Raw genomic sequence first — 15,500 nt, forward strand, 5'->3', positions numbered from 1 at the left:
GAAGTCCAATTAGACAGCTCGCTGTTTGCCCCCAGGACCTAAGAGCCACTCTTGCCCTTTCAGACCATCTTGCCGTGCTGATGATCGCTGTTGCGGTCTGTGGGTGCTTACCACTGATAAGACTAGTGATTGCCTCTCTCCCTCGGCAGTGTGATGGCTCCATCCAATGCTACGAGAGCTAGTCCCCAGGGAGGAAATTTCCAGGACAATTTCAGCTCCATTCCTTAAAATTCTGTGTCCACTGTGTGTGGTATCCTCAGCAGTAGAGTCTCTTCCTGGGAGGCACCAAGGACAAATAGCAACAGCCTCTATTGTTTGGGGAGTCTCTCAGACTCTCATGACCAACAGCTCAAAAGGAAGTGTCCCATGCCCGGCCCGGGGGTTTTTGTTAGCTAGTCTGTGATTTTTAGGGAGGGAGCATTATTATCCCAAGTGATGTAACTTCAATTAAATGATAGATGGTAGATAGATAGATAGATAGACAGATAGATAGAGATAGATAGATAGATGATAGATAGATAGAATAGAGAGATGAGAGAGAGAGATGTGTGTCACATAACTTTAAGTAAACATAAAATAATTTCCTGTGACTTCTTCAACCATCCATAGTGTTATTTATACTAACACCTTTATCATGTCTGACTCTTTATTATTTAGGATGCCTTATTATGTGGTGGTATTGTGTTCCCCAAAATATATTTTATCTGGGGTCAGAGACAGAACAGCCACTAGGTACAAAAGCTAGAAAATGGTGGCACTCACACCTTTAATCCTAGCAATCTAGAGATAGAAATCCCTCTGGATCTCTGTGAGTTCACATTGGAAACAGCCAGGCATGGCGGCACACACCTTTAATCCCAGAAAGTGAGCCTTTAATCCCAGGGAGTAGTGGTAGAAAGCAGAAAGGTATATAAGGCGTGAGGACCAGAAACTAGAAGTCTTTGGCCTGGTTAAGCATTCAGGCTTTTGAGCAGCAATTCAGCTGAGGCCCATTCTGGATGAGGACACAGAAGTTTCCAGTCTGAGGAAATAGGACCAACTGAGAAGTTGGCCAGGGGAGGTTAGCTGTGGTTTGTTCTGTCTCTCTGACCATCCAGCATTTCACCCCAATAACTGGCCCCGGGTTTGATTTTACTAATAAGAACTGTTAAGATTCCTGCTACGTTATTAAATTTGATAAATGTTTTTTATTCTCATATAAACGAGGAAAGAGATTTCTGCAAAGAATTGGAGTGTTGCAAGTCCCCCTTGGTACCTGCAGGTGATGAGGTTTGGCTCGGGCCTTTGTGACTCCAAGAACTACATTATCCACAACTGAGCCCACTACTCTGCTCCTTCCACAGACATTTAGACTTCATTGTGGAATGGCATTTGTGGATTTTCAAAGCCTCTCTTCCCTTGGCAGACACTGAATGACGCTTGGTCTATAATTATGACACAATGAAGTCTGGCTTTTTTTTTTTTTAAACAGGCATTCATCTTGTAAGATTGGAAATCGTCTTCAGGGCGTGGCCAGCAGCTTCTGCTGTCTGTGCTGATGTACACAGGCAGACAATGTCTTCAATGTTCTACCTGGGACTGCATGGTTGCTGGCCGAATCTCTGGATATAATGTGTAAGCGTAATGTAGTGCCTGGCTCAGGCCCAGGCCTGGAGTTGGCACTTGATAAATATTTGTATAATGAAGGAATTGGATGAAGTCATGGCTCTCCTGCTGAGTGATCCCTCCCTCCTCTTGCCCTGGCATCCCCGGTCAGACTAACATGCCAGCTTTGTTCCTGTGACCGTTCGGACTAGCTTCTGAGAGGCTTGATGCCACTGAGAGCCACAGACAGATGCGGAGCTGTGACTGTGCCAGCAGTAAGACTGGGTCACGGATGGATCAGGAGGAAAGCATCACGATGTGGGCACCCTACGAGACCCTAAGGGCCTCACAGGACAGCCCTGGAATCACTGTTTTCCATTGCATGCTGCCAGTGGCCAGGCATACATACATCAACACAGATTTCTACAACAAATCTTTCTCTTTTAGCCAGGGGTGGTGTGGCTTCTGTAACCATAGCCTGGGCTACCTAGCAAGAGCCTGTCAGCTATAAATAAATGAAGTTTAAATGCTGAGGGGATGGTTTGTACGGTAAAATGCTTCACCTTGTAAGCATGAGGGCCTGAGTTCGAGCCCCAGAACCCACACATATAAGCCAGGGCGTGGTGGGGCACACTTCTAATCCCAGTGTTTCGGAGGCAAAGACGGGGGATCCTGGGGCCAGCCAGCCTAGCTTATTTGGCAAATTCCAGGCCAATGAGAGATCCTGTCTCCAAAGAAAAAGGTATAAAGGAGTTTATCTTTGACAGAGAGAGAGAGAGAGAGAGAGAGAGAGAGAGAGAGAATATTAATAAAAATTAAAATCCAACCTCCTTCTTCTTTCTTTGCATTCCCATATCACACAGGAAACTGAGGACATTACAGCATCGCCTATGTAGCCCAGGCTGGCTTCAAGCTCACTATGTGGCTGAGGGTGTCCTTGAACTTTAGAACTTCTTACTTTCACCTCCAAGTGCTGGTTTTATAGGTGTGTGCTCCCACACCTGGCTTGTGCGGTGCTGGGGAGCCAATCCAGGTCTTCCATGTTAGTCAGGTACCCTACCAACTGCTGCACCCTTAGCCCCTAGAGCCCTTTCTTTCATTAAAAATAAATCATATTCATTTTTTATTTATTTTGCTCTCTCTTGAACATGATGGCATTCATGGGTAGGGTGGGGAACAACCTGTGGAATTTGGTTCTGTCCTACTGTGTAGATTCAAAGGATCGAATTCAGGTCATCAACCTCAGTGACAAGAACCTTTGTCTGCCAAGTCATCTCACTGGCGCCAAAACAGCCCACCAGTTTCCTCAATAGAGAGGAAACAGAGAGAGCAAACTAGCTGGTAGGGCCGTTTATTAGGCCAGCGGGAAGCCCTAACTGAAGAACTTATTTTCAGAGCCACCGCCTTTTTAGATTTATTTCATTTTCTGTGTATGAGTGTTTTGCCTGTGTGCGTACCACATGCATGCCAGGTGCCGCAAGAAGCCAAAAGAGGATGTTGAATCCCCTGGAACCGGAAGGAGGGATGGTTGTGAGCTATCATGTGGGCAGTGGGAACTGAACCCAGGTCCTCTGCAAGAGCAGCAAGTGCTCGAAACCACTGAGCATTGCTCCAGCTGCTAGCCACTTTTGAAATAGTCTTGGCAAGTTTTGCTGGCGGGGCATCTGCTTTGAGTACCACCTAAGGACCCAGAGAAAGGCAGCCAGACCTCAGAAAACCGATTCTGATGAACCCTGAGCACCAAAGGGAGTCAGCCACAGGACAAAGGTCCCAAATGGAAGTTAGCAAACAGGGACAACAAAAAAGCAAAAGTTCCCGTTGACTTTTAGAAACATTAGAAAAGCAAAAACGTCGACAAACCCAAGAGGCATCTGTGTCACTTTAAGTAAAATTGCCGAAGTCCTGAGACTCCTAAAAGCAAAGAGAGGACTAGGTCAAGATGGAATGTCCCGGAAGCACTTTTCTGAGAGGGGACATTTAGAATTGAACCTGCATTCCCCAGGCTGGTCACCAACCATGCGGTCGTTTATTTGCCTTTTACTGTAACAAGAGGCAACTGAAAGAGGAAGCATTTCTTCAGGCTCATGGGTTGAGTGTAGCATGGAGAAGGATGCAGGTCATCTGGCTTCTGCTTTCTCCACTCTTCCTCAGTCCGGGGGCCCCCAGCCCAGGGGATGGTGCCGCCCCCACATTCAGACTGGGTCTTCTCTCCTAATTTAACCTCTCTGGAACACACTCTTTGACGTGCCTAGAGGTGTGTCTCCTAGGTGATTTCAAACCTTGTCAAGCTGACAAAGGAGATTAACCACCAGATACTTTGTTTCATTCTCTTCCTCTGTGAGATCTGGTCTGTTTAATGACTCCGAGGAGAGGGCAACAGGAGAGAAAAGAGGACTTGCTTACATCTGCCCAGCCTCTAGTGTCCAGTACGCAACCAGAGCCAACTAAGAGTGCTTGGAGGTTGCCATGTAAATACAGGATAGGATAAAACTCAAAGCCACTCCAAGCAGAATGAAACCTTTCATTCATAGGAGGTCAGCGCAGCCAGGAAACTGGTAGTTCTCTCATAGACAGCAGACACATTGGAGACTGACACGAACCCCATCATCTCGATGTGCTACTCTGGTTTGGCTGCTGTCCTTTTCTCTCTACCTGGACAGTGACAAGCTGTGTTCTGACTAGGTCTCTCTGCAAGACTTCCAAAGCACAAGCACATGGACTTTGCTCTGCTTCAGGGAGCCAGAGGAAACAGTTCAGTGGGATTTGTTGGGCAGCTAAAGCTTGGGTGGTCCCCAGGCCCCATGCCCAATGCCCCACGCTCCATGCTTTCCAGGGAACTGGCTATAGTCATATTTTGAACTCCCTCCTCGGTATGGTAGTATTAGGAGATGTGGCCTTAGGATATTTCTGAATTAGATCACTATAAAGTTGTTACAAAAGAGGCCTTATATAGGGTGGGGATGGCACATGCCTTTAATCCCAGCACTCAGGAGGTAGAGGCAGGTGGAACTCTGAGTTCAAGTCTAGACTGGTCTACAGAATAAGTTCCAGGGCAGCCAGGGCTACATAGAGAAACCCTGTCTTGAAACACCCCCACCTGCCTCCCCCCAAAAGAGCTCCCCTGCCTGTTCTCACAAGTGAGGATGAAGTAAGCCCTCATCACCACCAAATCTTCCAATAAATACCTAGATCTTGACTTCCTAGCTCCGAGTCTCGAGGCACATGTTTGTGTTGTTATACACTGCCTAGTCTGTGATACTTGGTTATAGGAACCCTCACAGGCCGAGAGAGGACACCCGGCTTGCCTTTCTGATTTCTATGGAAAACAGCTCCAGGTCAGGGGCTGTGGGCTTCAGAACCATTCTGTACAATCAGAGTGAGCTACACAAAACGTTCTTCCAGGGAGAGCTACATTTTCCATGGGTAGAGGTCTGAAGCACCTGGCTCACCCACAGCCTGGGTGCAGAGACTTCAGCTTCGAGCCTGTCCATCCCAGACCTTAGTGAGGTTCTGTTACTGGGCCTCTACCTGAAACTCTTGGGAAACAGACTGCATGCTGGAAGGCAGGCTGGAGATTCTTAGTCACTGGACATGCGTGCTCCTAAAACCTTGGGGAGCACTATTTTTGAAAATTTTAAGCTTAAAGTAATTCTTTGCTATAAATATAATTTTACCTTTTATTAAAGACAAAGGGAAATTTGGTGTGCTTATTTTTTTCACATGAAGAACGAAATCTTGTCTGAATATTTGATATTAAAGAACGAGATGCATTTTTGACACTTTTTCCCAAATTGATTGATAGTTTGATATTGTAATTGTCACACCAAGCAGACCACCTCGCATAAATATGTATTACAAAGTGGCAGAAAATTTTGTATGTGCAGTAAAATCACTTCATTTCATAACAGAAATAGTCTCAGATCTGAATCAAGTGTCTTAGGTGTCTCAGGCAGGTTCATTCGTGTGGTGCCCAGGGACAACTGACCAGCACCAGTTATGGAGACCAAGGACACCTTGGATTCATTATATTTGATTCGAATTAACTTTTGGTCTTCTGTTTTTACCATTTGCTAAATTCAGCAACTCAACTTGCATATTGCGGCCCAAAGTTTAAGAAGACATATTCCATCCTAGGCCAAGTTTATGGAACGCCTCTTCCCGCCACGCTAGCCTTGTTCTCTGCTGTCCTGGAGGAAGGTGTCCTTGTGTGGGCTTTGAGGTAGGATAGACCTAAGTTTGGCTCATCAATTAGCCACGTGTGGCTGGCGGAAGCCTGGGTCGCTCCCGGTGGGAAGTGGGGGCCGTGGGCAGTAGGGCAGTCCAGGGTGGGCACCGGCCACCCTTGGTGGCGCCCGGCCTCCTCCCGGAGTCGCGGCTTGGGCGCGCTCCCAGGCGCATTCCAGGCTCTGCAGCCCCTCCTCTCTCGGCCTCCGCCACGGGGCTGGCGCCTCCCCGCGTCGCCCGGACGGTCTCGTGCAGGCGGCTGCGGACGCTGGTGGCCGCGGGAGCTGCAAGAGACCCGTGCACTGCGGGGACTCAAGGTCGGCCAGGGAACAGCGACCTGCCTTCCCCAGCAGCCAGGTTGTGCTGGGCAAGATGGGGCCCGGCTCTCCGCGCGCGCTCGTCCTTCTCCTGCTGCTCCTCGCCCGCCCCGGAGCGCGGGCTTCCCAGGTCAGTGTCCCCCGCTGCCCCTCCCGGGGTCCCGCTTCCCGAGGAGGTAACGCCGAGGCTGGGACATGCTACGTTCCACTCATGTGCTGGAGTTGAGGGCTTGAAGCGGAATCTCGGGCTGGGGTTCGTTTGTTGGAGAGAGGAGTGGGGTCCCCCATCTGTCATCGCGACCTGGGAGGATCTGAGCTGCTGCAGCCCAGCAGGGGAAGGCGTGGGAATCGCCGGCAGGGGAGAGTTGCCCTGGGACTTGTGAGGCATTGGTCTTTTGTGGGTCTCGGTGAGAACACCTGGCCGCCCAGTTCTGTTAGAGAATGTTCTCGCCCTCCAAACTCAGCATTTACATTTCTAACTGAAATAGTCTTGCTGCCACCACACCTTCATCGTTCTCAGAACTTCTTGGTTTTGGCCTGGAGGATCCTCAGGTGGTCTTATTCTGAGCACCTGTGGCCTTAGGGTTGCAATTACATTTTCTTATTCATATGGGCAGCGGCAGTTTTTCCTTTCTTTTCTTTCTTTCTTTTTTTTTTTTTTTTGTCATTTATGTGTCCGAATCCCACTGTTTAATTACTTGATCAGATTCTTTTTCTTTCTTTCTCTCTCTCTTCCTTCCTTTCTTTCTTCCTTTCTTTCTATCTTTCTTTTTTACATTAACCATTGGAAACTGATTTTTACAATTAAAAATGTAAATGAAAATTCATTTTAGGGACTTGGTATTGCCAGGTTACTGGTTCCGGTAGCCAGAGCAGTCTCCTTTACCCCTGTGAATATCCTGGCGGAGGAGCAGGCCGCCAGCTTCCCATGCCAATAGCATCATAAACAGCTGTAGGATGTGGAGGGATGCTGGGTGCCTGCTGCATGTCAAGATCCTTGCTGGTCTTCCAAGCCTTCTAGAAGGCCACACAGTCAGGGGGAGTGCTAGGAATTCTGTCTGTGGTTGGACTCTGACCTCCTGATCCTTGTCCACACTGCATGTCTTGAAGCTAAATTGCTGGGCACAGGCAAGCTTGCCCCGAGGTTACTGAGAAGCCCCCCTGGGGTGCAGCAAGCGTTTCCAGACCTGAAGAATTTGGTTTAGATCAGACCTGCTTATGTTCGTGCAGAAGAAGGTAAGGAGTAGGCGTCACAGGAAGCAGCTGAACAGCCAAATGGCAGAGGCCCAGCCTGGGGCTACAGCGAACCCACCCACAAGAGCAATGGGATCGCCCGTTTTGCAGATTACAAAACCAAACTAAACCTTCGTCCCATGTCCAATGCCAGAAGCACAGAAGATACATCTCTAATGGGCTTCTCCACCCCAGGCTGCCAAGGGACAGGACACGAGAGAGGAGATGTTCCAGAGCTCCACCATCTCCTGGTCTCAGCAGGGTGGGCATCTGTCACATGAGGTTACATGGGAAGTAGTGGGATCGGGGCAATTGGTGAATCTGGTGCAGAGGAAGCATGGAGCGTGCCTCAGCTGGACCGTGTGCCCGAGTTACGAGATCCGATCCCCGCCAGCTTTTCTCGTGCCCTTACTGCTCAGTATTGCCTCTTTATCGGCAAAACACCTGCTGCAGGCGAAATCAAAGGAAGCAAAAAGGATCAGCCATAGATGTCTGTTTCCAAGTTCTAGTGAAATTAAGACGGGTGGTGGTGGCGCACGCCTTTAATCCCAGCACCCAGGAGGGAGGCAGAGGCAGGCGGAGCTCTGTGAGGTCCAGGCCAGCCTGGGCTACAGAGTAAGTTCAGGACAGCCAGGGCTGTTACACAGACAAACCCTTTCTGGGGAAGGGGAGGAGGGGGAGGGGAAAAAGGGGAGGAGGTTCTAGAAAAAAATTGACTAAGTTTGTGGTTGGGGCTACCTCGGCCTTCCAGCTCCAGGCTGGGCAAACCCAAGGAAAGAACCACAGGAAGTCTCCATGTTACCTGGTTCTTTCTCATCTTTCAGATCTGTGCTCTGATAAGCACATCTTCTACATAGATTCCTCCCTGCATCTGTTTTTTGGTTTTTTTTGTTTGTTTGTTTGTTTTTGTTTTTTTTGTTTTTTTTTTTCTGCCTTGGTCTCCTGAAGGGCAGATCAACACTGACCAGTGCCAGGGAGTCTCTGGGTAGATCTTGGCTGTGCATAACAGGACCCAAGAGACTTCTAGAAGTCCTGATAACAGCCTTACCTCCAAAGGCAGCTCCAAAGTTTGGGTAATTCTTACAGTGAAGATGCCTGAGACCCAGAGCAAGCCCAGCTCTCGGAGTCACAGTGTGGAGTCAGTTTACAGCTCAGGAGAGGTTGAGGTCAGGTTGAGAATTCACAGTGGACTCAGTATGGGACTTATGAGAAACTAAAGTGACATGGAGTCTAACTGACAGTATAAACCCCTGAGGCTCTCAGATCCAGCGATGAGACCTGCGGGCAAGCAGAAAGAATGGAACTTACCCACAGGATCGCCTCTTTTCATGGAGGAAATTGGCTAAGATGGGCAAGGGATGTCAGAAGCCAGAGGGCCACCAAGTGGAGCCAATGTGAGCTCCTGTGGAGGAGCCCTGTCTGGGGTTCCTCTTTGCCTGTAAATGTTCTCATTTTGCTGTCTTTTGTGACATCTAAGAGTGACATTATAGGTGTGTATCTGTGTGAGTGTGTAAGTGCATAAATATGTCTGTGAATTCACAATTGCCTTGTGTGTGATGAAAATAAATGAGTGTTTGCATATGTCAGAGCATGTGAAGGAGCGTGTGTTATTCTGTGTGTATATGAATGCATGGTTTGGTGTGTGGTGGTGGGTATATGTGTGTGCATGAGTGGAGATATGTGTGTATGAATGCGTACACATACGTCAAAATACATACTGTGCGTTATCATGGTGTCTATGTGGTGAAAGCATGGCTATATGAAATGGTGGTATTCTGGCTTGCCATCTATTGCTATGATAAAACACTGACCGAAACCAGTTTGGTGTCACTGTACTGACAAATACTGTCCCGTTTAGGGATGAACACACTTTATGGGTTCACCTATAGAACAACATCCGTGGTGTCATTTCTAGATTTTGGCTATCATGAACAGAGTATCATGGGTCAGGGGAGGGAGCCGGCTCAGCAAGTAAAAGCAGTTGCCATTTAAGGCTGGATGTGCAGTCGGCATGGTGGCACACTCCTTCAATCCAGCACTTGGGAGGATCCTGTGAGTTCGAGGCTAACCTGATTTACAAAGCACATTTCAGGACAACCAGGGCTGTTACATAGAGAAACCCTGTCTCAAAAAACAAAACAAAACAAACAAAAAAAGTTTGGGTGATCTCCACACACACAAATAAGTAAATAAACAAACATTTTTTAAAAGCTTCGCACAGAATTTTGCATAATATAAATTTTCTTTTCTCCAGTGCTGCTTTGTAAGTGTGACGATAGAAATTCAGGTCCCTGAGCCCATAAACACTGGGCGGGTGTGGTGGCTGGCTCCCTGATGGCCTCAGCTCATGGGAGGGAGAGGTGGGAATCTTCAGGGTAAGCGGAATAGCCAAAGGAGCCAAAGTGGCATGCTCTAGGTTCATCAAGAGACCCCTTCTCAATATATAGGATGGAGAGCAACTAAGGAAGACACCCAAGGTCAACCTTGTACTTCTGTATGCACACGCTCACACACACACACACACACACACGCACACACCACACACACACACACACACGCAATGATTCAAATGGTGTATTTCTAGTAGATAGCAAAGCAATGGGCTTTTTTTTTTTTTTCTTTTTTTGAGACAGGGTTTCTCTGTGTAGCTTTGCACCTTTCCTAGATCTCGCTCTGTAGACCAGGCTGGCCTCGAACTCACAGAGATCCGCCTGCCTCTACCCCCCAAGTGCTGGGGTTAAAGGCGTGAGCCACCACCCACCGCCCGGCGCAATGGGCTTTTTGTGTTGACCTTGTATCTTGTTTATTGTAAAGATGATGACGATTACGATGATGATGATGATGATGTTGCTTGACACCTGTGCATAGAACTTCCTGTGCTGGTTCACAGGGGAGAAGACATCTTAGCCTCGTGTCAGAAAACATTCCGCTTCCCAGCACCAAGTGTGGTGCTAGCTCTAGGTGTGTGGTTGCCATGGGTGTGGTCAGCGAGTCCTCCTCATTCTGCCTCAGTGTCACAGAGTACCGACCAGCAACGGATGTTGAGTTTGAAACACATTTTTTTTCTGCCTCAGTTCATACAATCCTGTAGTTTTTCAGTCCCTTGAAGAAACTGAGTAGAATTGGTGTCAGTGTCTGTCTGTCTGTGTCTGTCTGTCTGTCTGTCTGTTTCAAACAAGGTTCTTCTATGTAGCCCTGGCTGTCCTGGAGCTTGCTCTGTAGACCAGGCTGGCCCCTCAGAGATCTTCATGTCTCTGCCTCCTGAGTGCTGGGGTTAAAGGCATGTGCTACTAGGCCCAGCCTTGGTGTCAGCTTTTGAAATGTGTGGTAGCATTTGCTGATGAGCCCCTGGAGGCCTGGAGATCCTTTTTCTGGAAGATCATACCTACAAATTCAGTTCCTGCCACAGAGCAGAACCATTCCCATTGGGAAGTGTGTTTCTCTCGGGAAATTAGTGACTGGGCATGACAGCACACACCTGTCATCCTAGCAGTTTGAGGCCAGCCTGGGTTACACAGCAAGACTCTTCATTAAAAGGTGAAAGAAATGAATTCCTAACTCCGATCCCTTGAATCAGCTCCTTGAAATATAGGCTACTCTGTATGTCTAAAACAGGTGGGCACCTGTTTGTCACCGTATGTCACCACAGGTGGGCACTTGGTTCCATGGTCACCACAGGGCCAGGTGGTCTGCTGTGGTTAACTTCCTGTCTTGTCTAACTTTCTGAGTTTCCTGGCATGTTTCCCCTCAGCTGAGTCTGTCTGTCATGGACATTGCCACGACTACTTTCTATTGCTCTTTCCTATTAGCCATTCAGCCAGGCTGTCTCTTTGAGGCCTGTGCATTCCGGCCCTCTACTTAGGTTTGCAGGGCTTGTGGTCCTGCCTGCTGATGTGGGGACTTGAGGACAGGGCCTCTCTGCTCTCATGAACTTTTTTTTTTAACATTTGTTTATTTATCATGTATACAGTGTTCTACCTGTATGTCTGCCTACAGGCCAGAAGAGGGCACCAGTTGTGAGCCACCATGTGGTTGCTGGGAATTGAACTCAGGACCTCTGGAAGAGCAGTCAGTGCTCTTAACCGCTGAGCCATCTCTCCAGCCCTCATGAACTTTTTGAGGCTCTGATCATTCTCCTCCTTGGATTGCTCCCTTACATTTTGATCCTATTGTTATGAAGATTATTCCTAGCACATGACTGCTGGGCCGGTCAGGTTTGGAGGCTAGCAGATGAGCACAGATACACCGATAGATACGCTCGAGGGAAGACTGGTCCTCCTCTCTTGAGGAAGGTTGTGCTTGATTAGTGATGTCTGCTGTGGTCACAGCACTAGGAGATTGTTAGCCCTTCAGTACAGGGTTTTAGACTAAATCTATAGAAATTAATTGAAAACAACAGGGTCTTATGGGCCATCAGATCCAAATGGGGTGTGCCATGAAACAAATATTTGATGCCTTCAACAGCTCCTACAGTAGAAGCAAAACAAACAAGGACCCTGAGTTTGAATAGAGGCACTTAGACTAGTATAGGCAGAGCAGGGTGGCAATCTGAGCTGGGCTCAGGTGAGTTGCCCTGATATTCGGGTCCGACTCCACTCCTCTGGATATGGCTTGCTCATTCTCTAGGGTTAGCTGTCAAAGTCAGCTATGGGGTGGTCTGTGAATCTTCTCTAGGATATCATGGCTTTGTTCCATGAGGCTAGCTGGAACTTCTCTCACAGAGGTGGAGGACCAAGACTGAATAGAAGAATACAAGGCTTCTGGAGAACCAGCCTTGGAAGTGAGCTGGTGCAGTGACTTTCACTGCCTTTCATTGGCCAAAGCCAGCCTAGGGGTGTGCGTGTGTGTGCGTGTGCCTGTGCGTGCGTTTTGTGTGTGTGTGTGTGTGTGTGTGTGTGTGTGTGTGTGTGTGTATTTGTGTTTCTTCTATGATAGTCAACTGCATGGACCACCCTGTGGGCACATATGTGCAAAACAGATTCCCCTCTTGTTGAGGAACTTTGGAGTCCTTTTGTAAATGACCTGAGTGGGCTGTGGTCATTCTTGCAGACAATCCAGCACTGGGATCCAGAGTTTACCTTCCACAGCACCCGTGCATCGGAGGGTGGGCTGAGGCTGGGGTGAGCCACACCTCCTGTTTTCTCTAACAGCCTCGTGTGTGCATTCTGAAACATGACCTGGGCCCCGTCAAGGACAGACAGGCTTGACTGCTGGGAAGAAGGAGCCATCTTTGCTCCCAGGGCTAGAAATGGGAGTAAGTGTTAAACTGAGCCCTGGGAGGCTGGGAGGAGATGTAGGCAGCCATCTGTGTGGCTTCTAGGGAGGCCCTTAAGGAACTGATGTCCTCCTCATGCTGGTCTATTTGACACAAACTTTAATTCTGAGGAAGGCCAAGCCAAAACATTATGATATCACTTCTCTCCATACCTGGGCCCTGTCTCTGCCCGACAGGCTTGCTGGGACCTGCCTCTTGGCCATTTGCCCCACAGAGGATGTCATTGTTCAAGCATAACTGTTCACAGAGACCTGTGAACATTCTGGTAATTCTGGTCACCACCCAACACACACATTTTTTTAAAATTCTGAGATGGGGTTTTTGTGGCCCATGCTGGTCTTGAACTTGTAACCCTTCTGCCTCAGACTTCTGCATGCTGGGGTTATGATCTGTAAGTGAAAAGGGGCAACTTATACAGTCCCAGGGCTCTGGGGACAAAGGCAGAGTGGGTAAAACTTTTATATCCTTTCACATTCTCTTCCAGAAACTTCCATGCTCTCAGTAAGCTCCTAGGACTTGTAAGAACAGGACATCTAAATAAATAAATAAAATATAGGATCTTATTATGTAACCCCTGGCAGGCCTCGACCTCATTATGTAGACCAACCAAGCCTCTAACTAGAAGCAATCCTCCTGCCTCTGCCTCTTGCTGGGATTATAGTATGCACAACTGCACATATTTTTTATTAAGGAAAAATAGCACCCATAATTTGACAGCATTCAAAGCCACCAGTTTAAGAAAGTGAAATGCACGTGCCTGGGAAATCACCATTTGTAGGAACATGTGCATCCAGAGGAAGCTACTGGGCATGAGACTTGAAGAGCCAGACCTGGGCTAGGGGTAAGCAAGACAGGCAGGCAGATAGGCAGGCAAGCAGATAGGCAGATAGGTAGGCAGGCAGGCAGGCAGATAGGCAGACAGGCAGATAGGCAGGCAAGCAGATAGGCAGACAGGTAGGCAGACAGGTAGGCAGACAGATAGGCAGGCAAGCAGATAGGCAGGAAGGAAGGAAGGAAGGAAAAGAAGAAAGATTGGTTGTAGACAAGTGCAGTCATTTACAATGTAGTGTAAAAACACATTAACATGCTGGTGTCATGTGACCATGCCAGTATCACCCTAGAGCATCTGTCCCTGACTTAATGAAAAGAATGCATGTCACTACCCACAGCCTGGTGGAAGCTTAGCTTGCCACCAGGACAGGCACTGTCCCAAAAGGCAGCGGGGCCCAGGTGATACCGACTTCCTATGGTTGGCCCATGTCCTGTCCTGCACAGCCTTTTCCTGGCTGGGTACTGGGGCAGGTTTCTGCCCCCTGACACTTAGCTTCCTCCTCTGAATAGTGATGACAATCGATGTTCCTGTCTCGTGGGGCATGGTGAAGAGGAAATGCATAGAAGAGAAGACATGTGTTGCATGTTTGGCACATGTCAGGGAGAGAAGAATGAGCTGGCTCTGCTCCTGCTGTCACACAGCCTGCTGAGCAGTGAGAAACAGGAGGAGCCAATGTTACTGTTTCCATGACTGAGAAAACAAAAAAGACCGTTTGGGTATGCATATAAAATCACCAACAGCCCACAGGGTACAAATTAAAACGGCAGGCTGTGTGTGTGTGTGGCACAGTGGTAGACACCTGCCTCCTGTGTGTGGATTCCATCCCTGGCACTACAAACACAGGGAACCTCAAAATGCCCTGGGCTCTGGCCCTCAAAGGGAGACTCCAGCAGGAAGCCTTTGATGATTAATTTTGCGTCAGCTTAGCTAAGCCATGGCTTCGCTATATGTCGCTGGGAAAGTGTTATTTAGATGTGATTAACATTTACATCAGTGGCCTTAATAAAAGAGATTATTCTCCTTAATGTGGAGTTTTCATCTTATGCAAATGAGGAGGGAGTTCTTCCAGGCTGCTTTTGAAGGTGCAAGAGCGTCATAGAAACTGACCCACAATTACGGGAGCCGATGAGCTCACCCCATCTCCACACCTCTCTCTTCCTCTTTCTCTCCCTCATGAGTGTGTGTAGGAATGCAGATACACACACACACACACACACACACACACACACACACACACACACACACACACATCAAGGGCTGGAGAGTTGGCTTGGTGGTTAAGAACACTTTCTGCTCTTGCAGAGGACCTAGGTTCAGTTCCCAGCACCCACATTGTGGCTTATAACCATCTGTAACTCCAGTTCCAGGGAATCCAACTCCCTCTTCTGGTCTCCATAGGCACTGCATGCTTTTTGTGTACAACCTACATACCAGCAAAAAACCTATACATATCAAATTTAAAAATAAATCAATCTTAACAATAAGAATATGATATATATCAAATATATATGTTGTACCTTAGATATTAAACATATCCTATGTATTAACTACATGGCCATGTTCATTTCCTATTGTCTCTGCTTCTCTGGAGAACCCTAATGCAAGGGCTGAGAACAGCTCCTAACGTGAAATCTCTCTCTCTCTCTCTCTCTCTCTCTCATACTCACTCTTTCTTGTGTGTGTGTGTGTGTGCACGTGTGCGCACATGCATGTACATGCTCAGTGGAGTAGTTATAGCCCTTGACTTGGTCTAAAAGCAAAGCTCTGGAGAAAAGCAATACAGGAATTTGACCATGACTCAGTGGTGAGGGCCTCGAGCCTTGGCTTAGCAGGCCTGAGTTGGCAAGTGCGCTCTGTCCTCTCTGAGACCTAAAGGCACCAAAACATCTGTGTTTCCATTAAGAATATGCTGACGAGACACATAGCTGTGGCTTAGGAGAGAGGAGCATGAGAGGCAACCCCTCCCAATCTGAGGGGTCATCTGTGGCCGCCTGAGAGCCCAAGACTCCATCAGCAAGGTAACTCTGGAAATTGT

At 48.1% G+C, this 15,500-nt stretch overlaps 1 protein-coding gene across 1 annotated transcript in view; it reads left to right on the forward strand.

Annotated features, from left to right (window-relative positions):
- The first annotated feature begins 6,035 nt into the window (after positions 1-6,035).
- Fbln7 (fibulin 7) overlaps positions 6,036-15,500 on the forward strand; it is a 39,406-nt gene continuing 29,941 nt past the window's right edge. Inside the window, 1 exon segment of the mRNA XM_037205210.1 lies at positions 6,036-6,255. Coding sequence (XP_037061105.1) covers positions 6,181-6,255 — 75 coding nt within the window. The 5' untranslated portion in view covers positions 6,036-6,180.

Source organism: Peromyscus leucopus, chromosome 4 (assembly GCF_004664715.2).
Source record: "Peromyscus leucopus breed LL Stock chromosome 4, UCI_PerLeu_2.1, whole genome shotgun sequence".
Lineage (NCBI taxonomy): Eukaryota > Metazoa > Chordata > Mammalia > Rodentia > Cricetidae > Peromyscus > Peromyscus leucopus.